Source organism: Biomphalaria glabrata, chromosome 7 (assembly GCF_947242115.1).
Source record: "Biomphalaria glabrata chromosome 7, xgBioGlab47.1, whole genome shotgun sequence".
NCBI classification, from domain to species: domain Eukaryota; kingdom Metazoa; phylum Mollusca; class Gastropoda; family Planorbidae; genus Biomphalaria; species Biomphalaria glabrata.
Genome location: NC_074717.1, coordinates 45,572,500 through 45,589,071, shown reverse-complemented (window position 1 = coordinate 45,589,071; position 16,572 = coordinate 45,572,500). Strand labels below are relative to the sequence as shown.

At 34.2% G+C, this 16,572-nt stretch overlaps 1 protein-coding gene across 2 annotated transcripts; it reads right to left on the bottom strand.

Annotated features, from left to right (window-relative positions):
• Positions 1-535: 535 nt before the first annotated feature.
• On the bottom strand, positions 536-16,555 carry LOC106079255 (protein LSM14 homolog A-like). Of its 2 annotated transcripts, XM_013240405.2 has the most exons (10): positions 16,257-16,555; positions 10,531-10,700; positions 9,050-9,218; positions 8,466-8,552; positions 7,765-8,013; positions 5,325-5,504; positions 4,685-4,835; positions 4,253-4,545; positions 2,523-2,599; positions 536-2,427 (listed from the first exon to the last, which is right to left on the bottom strand). In XM_013240405.2, exons 1-10 carry the CDS (start codon positions 16,420-16,422, stop codon positions 2,404-2,406), a joined length of 1,566 nt encoding a protein of 521 aa, XP_013095859.2. In that variant the 5' UTR covers positions 16,423-16,555; the 3' UTR covers positions 536-2,403. The 2 variants fall into 2 exon arrangements, with proteins under 2 accessions (XP_013095859.2, XP_013095860.2); XM_013240406.2 differs by lacking the exon at positions 8,466-8,552.
• Positions 16,556-16,572: the final 17 nt, after the last annotated feature.

The following is a 16,572-nucleotide window of genomic DNA, read 5'->3' as shown; positions in this document are numbered from 1 at the left end:
TACTAGCATTCATGCCGTACACTGTTGGTAACATTAAAAAATGTTTCAGGCATTTTCAAATGTTTATAACAAATGTTCAATAGCAAACCAGCACCCATTTTGACAGTAAATACACTGCTGTGTGTATAAATGAACCTACATTTACTTTTTTGCTAAAGCTTGAAAAGAAAATAATAATAAAGGGAGTTTGTGATGCAAACTTGAAGGCGACCCCTGTGGGTCCATTTTAACTCACATTACAGTACCATACTTTACAAACTGCCTTCAAGATTATTTTATTCAAGTTATAAATATGCTTTTTAAGGAAATTTGTCTTTTTTATTACCGTACTACATGTTTATGGTAGAAACTTTGCATCACAAAATTCCATCAGGACAATTTATGCTAAGTTAAAGGATTGCTTTTAAACAAGTACAATTTTGAAATGAAATCCATACCTCTTGCACTTGACTATCCTAGCTAGGATGTAAACAGAGATTTATCTTTAACCTTTTCAAGTTATCAGTATTAATAACACACAGACAACAAGGAAATAGAAAATCAACAATATAAAGTTTATTGGACAATGTTTGATCAATGCCTGCAGACACAATAGCAGATATGTTTCTCAGAATGGCTTTGTTCACTAATTTCAAGGCTGTCATTAGATCACAGCAATATTTATTGCCTAATCAAACAAAACACAATAATTCCCCTGGCAATAGTCTACAGGTTTAAGACCAATTAACTAAGACTCATGCATGGCTTTAACACAACATAAAAAATACTATCACAAAATAATGCAATCGCAGAATTCAACAAGAGGACTGCATATTTACGAGTTAAACATAAACAAAATTAAGTATCATTACAATTAGAGCCAGAAGTAATATGCGTCTCCAACTTTGAAAGTAAGTAAACAACAAAAAATCTAGGTCCACCCTGTACTTAGGGCTAACTATGGCATGGTCTTAGTATTGCACTAAAAGCAATCTCTTTCCAGGAGAAGAACTGGACTTTTATCTTTAATCAATAGAAGTTTAAATAGCAACAAAGTTTAGTTTTAGTAATAGTTGAAAAAATAATGATAAATTCTTCCTAGCACAGAACATATAACCTCTTTATCTATAAAGGTACTGATATCTGAAATAAAAGGATTGAGGATTACCCTGCTAACTATTCTTAAATGGAAGAGGATTTATAAAAAGTAAATACATTTATTTTTTGCTTAGGCAATATTCTGTACACGATTTATTTAGTTAAAATCTATAATTGTGAACTTTGCAGAAAGAAATAAAGAACAATGCAACCTGAGTCACACATACATTATTGCATAGACACTATTTTGCCAGGGCTTATATTTCAAAGTATTGAGTCCCATAAATCTTTGCATTTGAACCTAAGCTGTTCTAAATTTAAACCAATTAAAGGGACAATTTAAAAAAAAAAGTGTAAGCTAATAAAATATCACATTGAATGCAGTTTAACACAACCACCCTACAAGTTCTTGGTATACAAGGGGAACAATCCATTCTCAAACAAAAGTATCAGCATAAAGACTATTCCTATAGCAGTTAACAACTCTTTGTTTTGCCTTATTTTACATGTAAAAACAGATCCAATTACAGCAGTTGTGTTGAACAAGTTCACTACTGCATTTATCAGACATGAAATAAAAAAAAATATAAAAATGAACCAAGCAAAGCTTCAATACTTCTGACTTATCTTTCAGCATACCACAACCACAGTGCTCTTACTAGAAACTGCTTCAGGCACAGGGCTGCTACCTAATCAAACACAGGTGGCCTCATAGTATTACACATCTTTTTGTGCAGTGCACAATTGATAAAACTGAATGCACACCTTATTTTTTTTTTTACATATTACAATTATTAAAGTATTTGCACTAGAGATGTACAACTAAAAAAAAAAAAAAATAAAAAAAAAAAAAAAAAAAGGAAACAAAACTAAATGTTCTCTAGTATTTAAAAAAAAAAAAAAAGTCCAACAGGAAGCAAAATAAATGAACACCATCTTACACTTGTGTAAATGTATAATAGAGATCAACCAGTTGCACTTACTAGAACTAAGGCTGCTTCAGACAACTGGTTGGATCATTCTCAACATGGCAATGTACAGTTGGTTAAAAAAAAAAATATATAAATAAACAGCACATTTTAAAAAACACTTTCTCCATCCATTGTTGCACATCAGACTTAGCTTTCTCTCCACTAGACAACCAGTGTGACTGTTTCAATACATTCATTTGCTGCCTAAGTCTTTCAAGTTGTCAGTGGAAACTTATCAAGCAAGAATATAGTCAGCTGACAGCATTAATATCCATAGAATTCAATAACCAAGTACACTGTCTCTCACAATTTAGCAACATCCTTTCTCCATCCCACAAGGAGACCATGGCTTAAACTATGATTTGACTTCTACTCTTTGCTGAAATGGAACAATATTAGAACATTAGAGTTGGATACTTCATATCATTTAATGAAAATGATAATGGCAACCAATGAAATTTAATATCCACTTACAGGTCCATCATTACGCCGTCTATCATCATAATCCCAATTTCTTCTTCCCTGACTACCAGCACTTCCCCTTGTGTTGCCTAGAAACAAAATACATTTCATAAAAGATATTTAATGACTGACAATGTATAACATACCACAGACAGAGCTATTTCTATTAGCCACAGAGAATGGTAAAAAGTACTGAAAAATACAGATGTGCTAAGGGGATTTTTCTATTAAGATTTTCAAATCACTGTTCATGGTTTTAATCAAGTGTCAGGCTCAATGCAAGCATTATTATTTTTAAATTTTACTTCAGACCAGAAAACTATTACGTAAGATATAACAGAAAATATCACAAGACAGGCTGACAGATTACTACAAACTGAAAAATTTTAATTTCAGTATTGGGAGAAAAAAAATGGCATCACATCACACTTTCTAACCCCTAAAGCAGCGGTTCTCAACCTTTTAAGCTTGGCGACCCCTTTTTACAATCCCCCCCCCCCCTGCACACACAGCAATAGAAGAATAGACAAAATACAATCCATATTTTTGATGGTCTTAGGCGACACCTGGCAAAGCGTCAATCGACCCCCCCCTAAGGGGTCGCAACCCACAAGTTGAGAACCCCTGCCCTAAAGCTATGATTCTAAAACAAACCTTTTATTAATTTTTTAAAATACTCTGAATACAATGTTGATGTATTGTATATTACTTTTACTGATGTTAAGAAATAACTATACTTTGCTCAGGTTTAGTAGCACTTTTCCATGACAAAATTTTAGGAGATTTTATTTTTTTAAGGATGAAACGTATGATGAATATATCTATATGAATATATCTATATACATAGATAAATATATATATATATATATATATATGCGTCCCGCCTGTTTGTGTGACACATTGTAAAACATACAAAAAACTATACAATTATTAAATTGTTACTTGATTTTAGAAATAATAAATATCTATTTCGCTGACCTTTCACGGCTGTGTGCGAATTATCTTCACTGAATCTACCGTAAATCTAGACCCTAGATCTAAGTCACTAAAATTTGCGGGCTTTTCATGGCTGTGTACGAATTATCTTCACTAGAATCTGGTGATTTAGCGTAAATATAGTAATCTAGACATCATTAAATTGACTAAAATGTAGTTTTCAGGTTAGGTGCAAATTATCATCACTAGATCTAACTTAGATCTAAATCTAGATACTATTTCTAGCTAGATTATTTACGGACTCTTTCCACGCGAAGTCACTCTTACTGTTACAACAAGAAGATTTTAGGTGAGAGGGCCCAGAAGGGTGTAGCCTACACATTAGACTAGATCTAGTGCGTCTTCAGTCGCAACAATGAAAGGAAACAACCAATTCTATGCTGCCTTCAGGTGAAATGCTTGCTTGAGCCAAGGCCATCTTCAATCACGAGGTCACACTTCACAAGTGGGTGAAAGGCAGTGTAAACGCGTCACTGGTCAGCTCATTAACACAGCCAGCTCGTAATGTCATATCAAAGAAATAAGCAAAATTATATTTAAAAAAATATTGGGTAAAAATTTTAGAATTCTGGCAATTTTTAGGAGATTTTAGGAGAGCTACGAACCCTGTTTGCTGTTACAGTTCTGTCAATAAAAAATCCCAAAGGCCCCTGAAGGTCTTAGAAATATTGCAGTACCAGTATTAAGTTTTTAACAAATGGCTTGATTTACTAATTGTCTAGATTCTTTTTAATAAATAGACTTACCAACATAATAACCTCCATCTCTATTTCTATAACCACTGCCTTCTCTATTAAAAGAACCACCATCACGATTGTATGAGCCACCTTCTCTAGAATATGATCCGCCTTCTCTGCTGTAAGAACCACCATCCCTGTTGAATCCACCACCACCACCTCTGCCACGTCCACCACGCCAAGCCCCTCGAACATTGCCGCCTCTCCAGTTGTGACGTCCTCTATAGTTACGACGAAAGTTTTCAGAAATACCAAAAGTTTCACTATTTAGCTTACGCTCTTCTCTCCAAGAATGTCTTTGCCTATAGAAACAAAATGAATTAAGTTAACTCAACATATACCTAGAACTACATGCAGGAGTTCTAAATAAATTAAATATTGAAAAAAAAACAAAGTAAGTACCTTTAGTTATCAATAATGTTACTTTCTATAGCCACTTACCCTTTGTTCCTCTCAGTAGATTCACAACTGATATTGTCAAAGAAGGATTTCTTCTGGTCATAAAATACTGGTTCCTCTTCCTCCTCTTCTCCTTCATCTTCCTCTACTTCTGGTTCTTCCTCTCCCTTGTCTCCATTCACTGACTTGTCACCTACAAAACATATAATACTTCTATTTAGCGGTAGACAATTTTAGAACATTTTGTTCTGAATCTGTTCATGAACAGGTGCACCATGAATGTCTGTTGCTTTAACTGGTCTTAGAACAACTATAAAGAAGTGCATATTAAACTGCCATGTGGGACACTCTTTAATCCACTCATCTTGATTTGCCTGCCAGGTACAAGAAACAATTGTGCAAAATTTTAACTTGATCCAAAACATGTGAGAAATAATGTGTAAAAAAAATGTACCAGACAAGCAGCCAGAGTTGATATAAGCTTGTTAAAAAGGGACAAAAATAGTTTTTCAATAGTTTTTTCCATTAAAAAATTCTGAACTTTTGTTGAAGAAACACCATAATGGGATTTATGGTTGGAAAAATGATAATGCAGAAATGTTAGGAAAACCCCATCATTGGAATCTGAAATTTTTAAAAATAAATCCATAAAATTTCTTGTAAAAAAAAATAATTCACTTACTTAAAGATAGATTTTTCAACTCTTTTTCTATATCATCTTTTAAAAACTGTGCATTGCTAGTCTCAAAATCAAACTCTGTATCAAACTTTAAGGGCTCATTGGATCTGCCACCTCTCGGATGACCTCTAGTTGCTCCCCTTGGACCACCTCGAGAAGGACCCCTTGCCTGACCAGAAAGATCTGAAATAAAAGTAAGCAAGCAAAACGATATATATATGTTGTAAGCAAGGAGAAAGAATGTCTCTTTTGTTCCATAAGTCCTATATGACAAACCACTTGCTCTGAATGGCGAGAGAACTAAAACTCATCAAGAACCCACTTGAAATAATTTAATGAGAAAAAAAAACTCATTGGCCTCCTTCAGTCGTAGGACGATTATGGTTCATCTCAGAGCACACTTCCTCATGTGGCTGTGGAGCCCTATTTTGGAGAGACACTCCTGTCCACAGATAGCGCAGGTTAAGGTGGCTTTTGCTTCGGTGGTAGAGGAGCTGGCCGTTTTTCGCAGTGCGTTTTTCTTCCTGGGCTGAGACCCATGTACATTCACTGTCCATAGCTTTCTTGGTCACTGTCTCTCTCCACCTGTTGCGGTCTAGAGCTATGTCTTCCCAATTGTCAGTATTGATGTTCACTGATTTGAGGTCACGTTTTATTACTTCTATGTAACGGAGGTGGGGGGCGACCAGTTTTTCTTGTGCCAGTCGCGAGTTGACCATAGAGGATGACTTTCGGGATGCGCTTGTCCTCCATCCAGCGAACATGTCCAAGCCAGCGCAAACGGCGTTGTCTGAGGGCTGTAAAGATGCTGGGAATACCTGATCGCGCAAGGATCTCAGTATTGCACACTTTTTCTTTCCATGTGACATTCAATATCCTACGGAGACATCTCAAATGGAATGAGTTCAGTTTTCTCTCTTGCTTTGCGTAGGTGGTCCATGATTCACTGCCATACAGCAATGTACTCAAAACGCATGCCTTGTAGACTTCCATTTGGTCACCGTAGTTAGCTTATGGTTTTCCCAAACTCTTGGTCTGAGTCTAGCGAATGTCGAGGCAGTCTTCCCTATGCGTTTTTTCATCTCCTCTTCTAGAGACAGGTCATCTGTAATTGTGGATCCCAGATAGCAGAATTCGTTTACGGCGTCCAGCTTGTTATCGTCTATGAGGATGGAGCTGTAGCAGGTGGTCCCATAACATTTGTTTTCTTTGTGCTAATAGTCAAGCCATATTCTTTACAGGCCTGAGAGAAGCAGGACATTAGTGACTGAAGTTCCTCTTGCATGTGTGCCACTACCGCTGCGTCATCCGCGAATAGCATATCTTTTATGAGGGCGGCTCTGATTTTAGTTTTGGCCCTCAGTCTGGCAATATTTAGGAGTTTGCCATCAAATCTGGAATTGCACTGTACCCATCATATTTTGGTGGAAAGATATGATTACATTTAGTAGCTTGGGCGGACAGCCTATTAACTGTAAAATTTTAAAGAGGCCATCTCTGCTAACTAGACCGAAGGCCTTTGTCAGGTCAATAAACGCAATGTTCTCTGCACTTTTCCTGGAGTTGGCGGATGGAGAAAATCATGTCAATCGTGGATCTCCCTGAGCGAAAGCCGCATTGTGATTCTGGATAGACCCGATCAGCGAGTTTTTGTAGCCTGGGAAGTATCACTCGAGCAAAGACTTTGCCTACAATACTTAAGGGGAGATTCCCCTGTAAATGTTGCAGTCGCTTCTGTCACCTTTGTTCTTATACGGCGTAATGATTTTAGCATCCCGCAGGTCTTGTGGCACAGCACCTTCTTGCCAACATTGCCAACAATGCATTGCTAGTCTCAAAATCAAACTCTGTATCAAACTTTAAGGGCTCATTGGATCTGACACCTCTCGGATGACCTCTAGGTGCTCCGCTTGGACCACCTCGAGAAGGACCCCTTGCCTGACCAGAAAGATCTGAAATAAAAGTAAGCAAGCAAAACGATATATATATGTTGTAAGCAAGGAGAAAGAATGTCTCTTTTGTTCCATAAGTCCTATATGACAAACCACTTGCTCTGAATGGAGAGAGAACTAAAACCCATCAAGAACCCACTTGAAATAATTTAATGAGAAGAAAAAAAAATATATATATGCACAAGAAAATGAGAAGTCAAGTGAATCTGTATGCAAACATGATAAGAACAGCCATTTTGAAGCAATGAGTGTTCAAAAGCAGCATTATTGGTAACAAGTGAGCGAAAGCATATGACTTGCTTTAGTCTAATGCAATTTATGTGATGAATGGTACTTGACATGAAAGATTGTTTGACTACTAACAGGGTTCATTATAACTTTATAAAATAAATTCCAGATTGACTATATCAGACTTCAAATTATTTATGATGAAAGATTATTCAGAGCTAAACTATTTTCTGTCTGCTGTGACAGCTCATAAAATATTTTACCTCTGTTATTGCTTCTACCCCTTGTGTACGAGCCTGATGGGCCCCTTTCTCCTCTGTCACGATTATTATCCATCCTTTGTCCCCCGCCACTACCACGTCTCACAGGTTGACCACGATACTGTTGATGTTGACTTCTGTTAATGTGCTGACCCTCATTAGAACTTTTCTCTGGACTCCCAGGTTGTGCTTGTACACCCTGATCAGCAGTTGGTGACTTTCGACTTAAAGGTGGAGTAGAACTCTGAGAGCCTAAACAAAATTTTTAAATGACTTTCTGATATTTGAAGTAAACAAAACAAAAACAATATATATATATATTTTGCTGGTTATTAAAAAAAAAAAATTCTTTAAAGCATTCTTTTAAAAACAATTAAGGTGACTAAGATATAAAATATTTATGCACAATTGAATTTTGATTGAATAAAACCCAAATGTTAAAGCACTATCAATTTGTTATAGCATCTATTGCATTAGGATTTTAGTTCGAGACAAAAATGAACAACTGAGGTATCTAAAATATAAGCTAGCCTACTCATTATATAGGAATTATACTATGAAAGTGCAGAATTAATAATTTAAGCAATAAAAAAACTGCACAAAACACAAAAGATAAAACCAGAAACAAGAAAGAAAAATTGTAAAAAAATTAATAAAGATTGTAATTTATAAACAATTCATTTAAAAAGATATTTCAGATTCACCAGCAACAGGTCTTGTGCCAATTGGGGCTGTTCTATTTGTCTGTACTGTAGTTGAATCAACTCCCGGTGAAGACTCCCTTGTAGAGCCTACACAATACAAGTTACAACAGACGCCACATCCAAGAAAGTAAACAAAACAAATATAACTAACAAATCTACAGAAATTTAGTCAAATCATAAATGAGAAAACACCAAACTAATTTAGTAGTTACAAAACTGGAAGTGTTAAAAAAAGGAAACATGCTATTTATTAGCTAGGTCTTTGAAAATGAAGCTTGTTGTGCTATATTCTAATTTATCGTATATCTTAATCTGTTCAAAAAATTATTTTTTTTTGAATAACTCTTATAATCACAATTACTATAACAAGCTGAACATTTTGTAAGACCTAACAATGTTAATTAATGTGATAAATTAAGTGCCAAGTCTAGCAGAAAAATGTTTGCGTTCATAAAAGAAAAAAAAAATACAATTATAAAAAACACAAGCGGACTTTCTAAAGATAATTATTGATTGAAAAAAGGAAAAACAAAGAACAATATAAGTTGTTTTAAGTGTAATGAAAAAATAATGAACTAACTTACCAGCTTGGTGATGGTGAGTCTGTGAAGGTGGCATAGTAAATCCAGGGGCTTGTTGATTTTGTCCAAAATACATAGGCTGACCAAATGGTTGATACATTTGACCAGGAGGAAAAGTGGTGGTTGTACTGGAGAAAGCAGCTCCGGCTGGACCAGGAGGGGGCTGAGAGGACTGTAGCAAGAAAAGGAAAATATAACATGAAAAATCATCAATAATCATTTTGAAAGTTGTTTTTTTAAATAAACTAAGTCTTGTTTTATCAGAAAGGGAAATCGTATGACTTAGTTTTGGTGGAAAAGACCAAAGATAGGAAATAAATGTAGCATTATAGTATTAACTATGGTGTTTATGTTGTTCACAAAGATTAAGGTGATAGCAGTGACAAACAAAACGAAAGTATTTCAGATTTCCAGGAGAAATACATACATTTAGTAATAAATATAAAAATCAATATTTAAAAGAACAATTTTAAACAAGATTTGTATTATTAGACATTGACTTCATGTCATACGTATAAAACTGCATGATTTTTATTGATGTTATTCATGTTCACTAAAAAATTGAAATATATATTCCTTTGTCAACTATTGGAATTGATTAAAATCTATTTTAAAAATTGCAATACAATTACACACTATCAATGAACCATTTCAGAGGAAATCTATTTCATTAATTATTTTTCATAAAAACTATGTCTATTTGATCTATTACCTAGGCCTGAATCATAAGGCAGGAAGTGAGTAATGAAGCCAGTTAGAACTTTGAATTGATAGTAAAGCCATGAGTTTATTTTATTTAGCAGCTTAAAGACCACTATTACCTCTATATTATAAGCCCCACATACTGCACTCTCTAGATTCACCAGATCTAAAAACTCTCAAAGAGACAGTGAGTCTAGAGTGACAGCCTAGATCTAGAAGTAGATCTCTAATAATTCTAGAACTAGAAAAAAGAATATTGTTGAACTAAATTTGGATCAAGATCTAGAATAGATCTAGACTTTCTTTGAATCTAGAATCTAAAGATGTAAAAGTCAAGTAGTCTAAATCCTATAGGTAACTCTAAAAACAGTTAAATAAGTTTAAGGTCTATTTTTTAGAGCTTTCATAAGATTTTAATAATTGCAGATTTCCATTACTTTTTCATAGATTTTGCAATTTCAGGAGATTTCCTGAAGCTCCCGGAAAATCAGGAGGCAGTGGGAACCCTAAGGACCATGACAGAGTATATTTAAGAAACAGCCACAAAACATTACAAAACAGAGTTTATTTACAGACAAAAATGATTGCCTGTCTCAAATGTCATATCAATTAGAGATTCTATCATCTCAAGTTAGCTTACTACCCCCAAAGACACAAAATGTGGAACACTTAGGTAGAAAATGAAATTTGGACTCCTAAAATTCATTCTTATGGCTCTAATTTTTTTATTAGACTTACTCCCTTTTAAAAATTGGCATGCAATAGTAAGACACAATCCTTACCTTGACAATAGCAGGATCAAGTGGGACACCTTCAGTAGGTTGGGGTTTGGGGGGTTCACAAACATGCAGATCTTTAATGTCATGGCCTCGAAAGATAATAAACTCAAATATTTCATTTCTGGCTGGTAGCGGCCTGTCTGTAGGACGATCCTCAGTGCCAAAAGATCTAACTGTTACAATAGAAATTTTTTAAATTTAATATTCTCTGAGAATGTCTTAAGCATTTTCACCCAGAGAAAATAAAACAGAACATAAATATATTTATATCCTAAACTCTGATATGAGCACCTTGGAACTAAGAAAATAGCCCAGCAGCTATTTTTCCTATACAAACTCAATAGCTTTAAACTAAATAAGAAGATCCTAGATAATTTTTACAGCGCGACTATGCAAAATCTGATAACATACTGGATAACTTGTTGGCAAGGCAACACTTCATCTAAACTGTTGCGCCACTTAGAAAACATTATAAAAAGGGCATCAAAAATCACACGGACAACACTACCACATTTAAATGAACTTTTTGAACAAAAATGTCTGAGAAAAATTGGAAAAATCTTGGAAGACAACAGCCACCTGCTCCATCATAACCATGTCAAGTCATCGCAAAGTGGGCGACTTCTGTCAGTTAAGACAAGAACAGAGTGGCACAAAAACTTGCTAGTTCCTTATTCAGTCAGATTATATCAACACTACTCAATCAGGATACACAAATAAGACCAAGATGCCTGTGTGTAGTCGCTGTGTAAGTTTCTGTTATATTGTCTGTATATGAGAAAAGAGACCTTGTAATCACAACAAATTTACATAAGGATCAATAAAGCAGTCTTGGGCTTTTTGCCACGCTCCCCCCCCCCCCTTTCATGTCCATAGAACAGGCTACAACTAGTATAGAAAGAAGAAAAAAAAAAGCCCCTGGAGAACAAATTTTAAAATAAGTAATACAGAACATGGAGAAAGTGACAATAACTTTTTAAACTGCTGTAAAAAGAAAATGACTCAACAAAATTTGAAGATTAAAACTTAAAAATCCAATTCAATTGTTGTGTCCAAGAAGAGCTGTTTAGATTGCTTAATAATTTCTATACTTGTCTGTCTTGACTATACTCCTCTGAGATCTAATTTACTGCGTAGTGATACTTAGTATTACAACAAAAGTTTACAAATCTAGTAGTTTATACCATAGACAAATAGAATCTAGTTCCAGCTAGATGAGATTATAATCGATCTAGAATGTAGAATAATTTTGAAAATAAATTAGATACTTTTCCTAGATCTCAACTATTTTTGTGCTATAGAAATTAGAAGATAAAAAAATTGTTGACTTTGTGACACTTAAGACAACTTAGTGTTTGAAAGTCATTCCTTCCTCTCTCTGGACTTTGACAGTCACTGCTATAGGCATTTGGAATCTAGATCTAGAGCTACTGGTAAGGATTTCATGCAATACATTCCTTAAACGAAGTGCCTATTCCCAACCAGCTGGGAATAGGCTTTAGCCCTATTCCCAATCGTCTGTTCAGGTCAAATGAGGTCAAAACCTTATTCCCAGTCAACCGGAAGTGGTTCTTATGTTAAAGGTCAAACAAGATGGCAGGAATCAATCATACATGCTTTGTCCACGGTCACTGATTTGATTTAGAGTTTAAACATAGATCTAGTAAATCTAGATATAGTATTGTTCACTTTATCTAGATCTAGAATTTAAAGTTGTTTCATTTCATTAAAAAAAAAAAACAGCATGAAAAGAATTTAGCAATGACAATTAAATGTAATGTTGTATTAGTATTTCTTCTATTATTTGCTTTAATAAATGTATGTCATATATAAGACAAAAAAAAGTGTCTGTTGATTGTGTTGTGCTATTTATGTAGGAGATTTAAATGCATGGCAAGGAGCAAGGACACATTGATTTCTAGCTTTGTTAATGATATATGGTTAAAATACAAGAAAAGTGATAATTTTTCCCCACATTTAAAAAGGTGCCGGTATTCCGTATCGGATCGTACCGTCCAAAAAAAAACGTCCCATTGCCCTGTATATGAATTGTTTAAAAAATGTTTATAAATTATAATTAGTCTATAGGTCATTCATAAATAATAAATTAAAATTATAAACATAAACTAAGAATGCAAACAAAGAAAGACTTAATAAGTAAAGATTTTTTTTTTCAGAAAATCTCCTCTTCTACTATACACAATGGTGTATAACAAACCAAATATGTATGACATATCAAACTAGCAGTAATAGTTGAACATAACATTTCTTCTCTATTATTATTGCTTTAATAAAGGTATGTCATACATATGACCAAAAACAAAAACCAACAACCTTTTTTTTTCATGGGTGGAGGGGCATTATATTTTATTGATATAAAAAAAACATAAATGACATAGAAAAATGGAAATTAAAAATGTAATGTGTATGTTTTCAATTTTTATAAAATTTCAAACCTAGAAATCATACAAAAGTATATTACTGACATCAAATGAGAGAAATATTTATTTATTGAAATGGTGCTAAGATTGGTTGGATAATGATCATAGGTATAGAACATGATCCATTGATTCTTATTGCGGTACAATCTCTCAAAGATATCCACTACTTCCACCACAACTTGGCCTTAGATTATAACATCCTGTGTAGGATATATCCTACCCACCTGCCTCCCCTATTTCACCTTAGTGAGAACAATAAACTTTGATATCCCCCCAGGGGTGCCACCCATGAGACCAAGTAAACCCTGAAACCTGAATTTCCAAATTTTACAAACCCTGAAATCATAAACCCTAAACTTTACCAACCCTGAAACGTACCGCATATACAATTTAAGCACCAAAATTTTACGAAAGAAGAACAGTATTAAATTACTACCTAGATCTATATCATAATATGCCCCCCATGTTTTAAATATGTAATTAGTAAGCCTATCATAATAATAAATAGAGTTTGTGTGTATTTATTGATAAAGCTTGTAATACAAGTTAACAGGATTTAGTACAATTTTATATTTAATAATGTTTGTACACAGTTATTTTCAATAATGTTTCTCTCTTAACATGTTTTCCCTCATTATTCCTTTGAAGCAGCCTACTTTAAACTTTCATCAACATTGATCAAACTGATTCCATCAATGTACATTCATGGACCTGTCAATCTATTGTAACAAGATCAAATTGATTTGAGATTTAGTCCAGATCTACTCCAAAATGAACATTTAGATTTAGTTTCTAATATTTAAATGTAGACCTAGATGGCTAGAATGTGCTGGACTGCTTATACATAATTATAATTTATTTGTATAAATCAAGATCTATTGACCAATAGATCTATTTTTTTCAAGCCTCTAAGTAGTCTAAGTCTTCAGGCGAACGCAAACTTACTAATTTAATTCTTCAATCATTGATTCTAGATCTAGTTCTGATCTAAAAACGATGTAAATATCCTAAATCTAGATCCTACTTCTATAATACTCTAGACCAATATAGCTCTAGACTAGTCTAGACATAGGCCAATAGGCTAAGGCCCTATGTCTATATGGAACCTATACAAATATTAAAATATAAAACACGGAAAGAAAAAAAAAAATTCTCACTCGTGAATTTTTTTTTTCTGTCTATTTCTAGATCTAGGACTAGCCGCTAGGTACGCGAGTAGATCTAGACTATTCTAGACTATATCTATACTAAATACAAGACTTTACAGTCTAGATCAGTTCTATATTGATCATAGAAATAGATCTAGACTCTAAATCGAGCCGATTCGAGGCGCGTTCCGTAGATCTAGAAATTCTTTATAGATCTAGAATGTTTACACTTTTTGTCACTTAAAAAAAAATACTGTACCGGTAAATAAAGCTTAGTGCGCATGCAAAGTGAAAGTCTCGCGAATAGCGAGATATGAGACGGGTTGATTTTGTTTAAAAATGGCGGCTCGCGCGATCGGAACTAACAAACTAAAATTAACGGGAGAAAATGACCAGAAATTTCGAAAAAATCTAAATCAACTAAAACCCTGGATTTTAACAAAATTGTAGAAGGCAAACCCGGAGGGGGGGAAATCGGACCCCTCAAAACCCGGATTTCCGGGTTATTCCGGAAAAGTGGCACCCCTGTATCCCCCTATCCTATATTGAATAGAATCAACATAAATGAAAAAACTATCAGCTTTACAATATACATAGCATTTTACTATTTGTCTACACATGCTATTTCTTTGCAACAAACTTTAAACCCCATTCTCCCCAATTACATTTTTTTCTCTGCCTAGTTTTGATAGTTCCTCTTTTTTATTATAGCCATCCTCAATGCACTAAGTTTTATAATGAAGATGGGAGAGAAAACATTGTAAACACATGTCAAAAATATCAACAAACAGTTATAGGCCTCAAAAAAAATATGTTGAATTGAGTGCTTAAAGTCAAAGCCAAGTAAAAAAAAAAAATTTAATTGGAGATGATTTGACCAGGAATGAAATGAAAACAAAACAGTGACTAACTTTATTTTATAGCTATTACAAATATTCAGCTCAAAGATTTAACAAAAATATGACCTAACTATTCTATAATAAAATAACCTATATAGTATACATTGTTCCTTTAATTACATTAGGGAAAAAATAATAGAAGTTTAATAAATTGTAAAGATTTATCAATATCAAACCAATTTTATTTTATAGCTATTTTCTATTATTTTCTTTTAAATCAATCACTTAAAAAAAAAATAAAACATTTGACATTTAACTGAATAGGATTTGACCTAAACCTAACGTAATCATCTTTTTTGAAGTAATGTCTGTATTATATAAGATAAACACAGTCGACTGGGAATAAGGTTTTGACCTGATTTGACCCTGTTGACTGTGAATAGGGTTTTGACCTTATTTGACCCATCCATCCAGTTGGGAATAGGGTCCGCCTTCCTTAAAAATAACTTCTAAGTGACTGACTAATCTAAGAAGTTCTGAATGTTGTTACCTGGCTAGATCTAGCTAGAAGTAATTTGTGAGAGTTTTTTTTAAAGACATTTTAGTTTTTATATAGATGCACCATAGTTGACAGACTCTGAACATGACATATTTGTGACCTTACGACTTAGTTGATTTTATAGATTATGTAATATACTTATATAGTCGGTGTTAGGATTTCAGGGGGATAACTTGATATTACAGAGACTTGACTGTGCTGTGGCCTTTTCAGTATTAAACGTCACCTAAGTTTGTATAAATGTTTGGAAGTCTCTTCTTCTTGTTAGTTCTACACGTGTAGGACTCTTGTTACTTCTTAGTTAAGTACATCGAATACACCTGTACAAGAAACCCAGACATCCCCAGAGTAATCTGTCGAAGTCAAGACAGCCATCAACAACTACAACTACTACAAGACCAGACTACTAACAGTAGTGTGTAATGTGTTCTAGACTAGAACAGAATCTGGAAATCTCTATAGACCATATAATATAGTCTACAAGTAACAACACATTAATACTACTCAATTATTTACTGCCTACTCAGGTCTACTAGACTACTCAGTCTCTAGACTAGTACTGGTCATTACAAAAACTACACTGACTGACAAATTTTAAATGCACTTTCGTTGCTTGTCGTACAACGGTGGCATAAAGAAAGATCTAGAAGTAAATGTAGCCTATATTAGATTTATACAGATTACAGAACTCTTTAAGAAAATTGTCACAATATTTGTTAGCATTTCAACAAGATAATCAAACCTTTCGCTAATGCTACTGTTGCTTCTATAGGATCGATGGTATACAATGTCCCTTCGTATCTTATCTCTGCTTTGGATATAAGACTAATTTTGCTTCCAAGATATGGGACCCCAGTGGGAGCAGCAGGGCCTCCATTTGGTCCGGGTACTCCTTGGCCTTGGCTCATGGTGAATATTTCAGGTCGCCGAAACTCAAAAGAGATGTCGGCAGATTTAAATTATTGTTATCTTAGCCGCTTTTAATAAAGATGGCGATCATTTTGGTTAATATTAGCGGAAGTTTAGATGGCGCGGATGTTGCTGTCCCAGAGTTCACG

Coding starts and splice junctions, on each gene's coding strand:
- LOC106079255 (XM_013240405.2), bottom strand. CDS start 16,422: ATGAGCCAAGGCCAAGGAGTACCCGGACCAAATGGAGGCCCTGCTGCT. Junction 5,505..7,764: donor GGGTAGAAGCAATAACAGAG/GTAAAATATTTT, acceptor CTTTTATTTCAG/ATCTTTCTGGTCAGGCAAGG. Junction 2,600..4,252: donor AGATGGAGGTTATTATGTTG/GTAAGTCTATTT, acceptor TTTTGTTTCTAG/GCAACACAAGGGGAAGTGCT.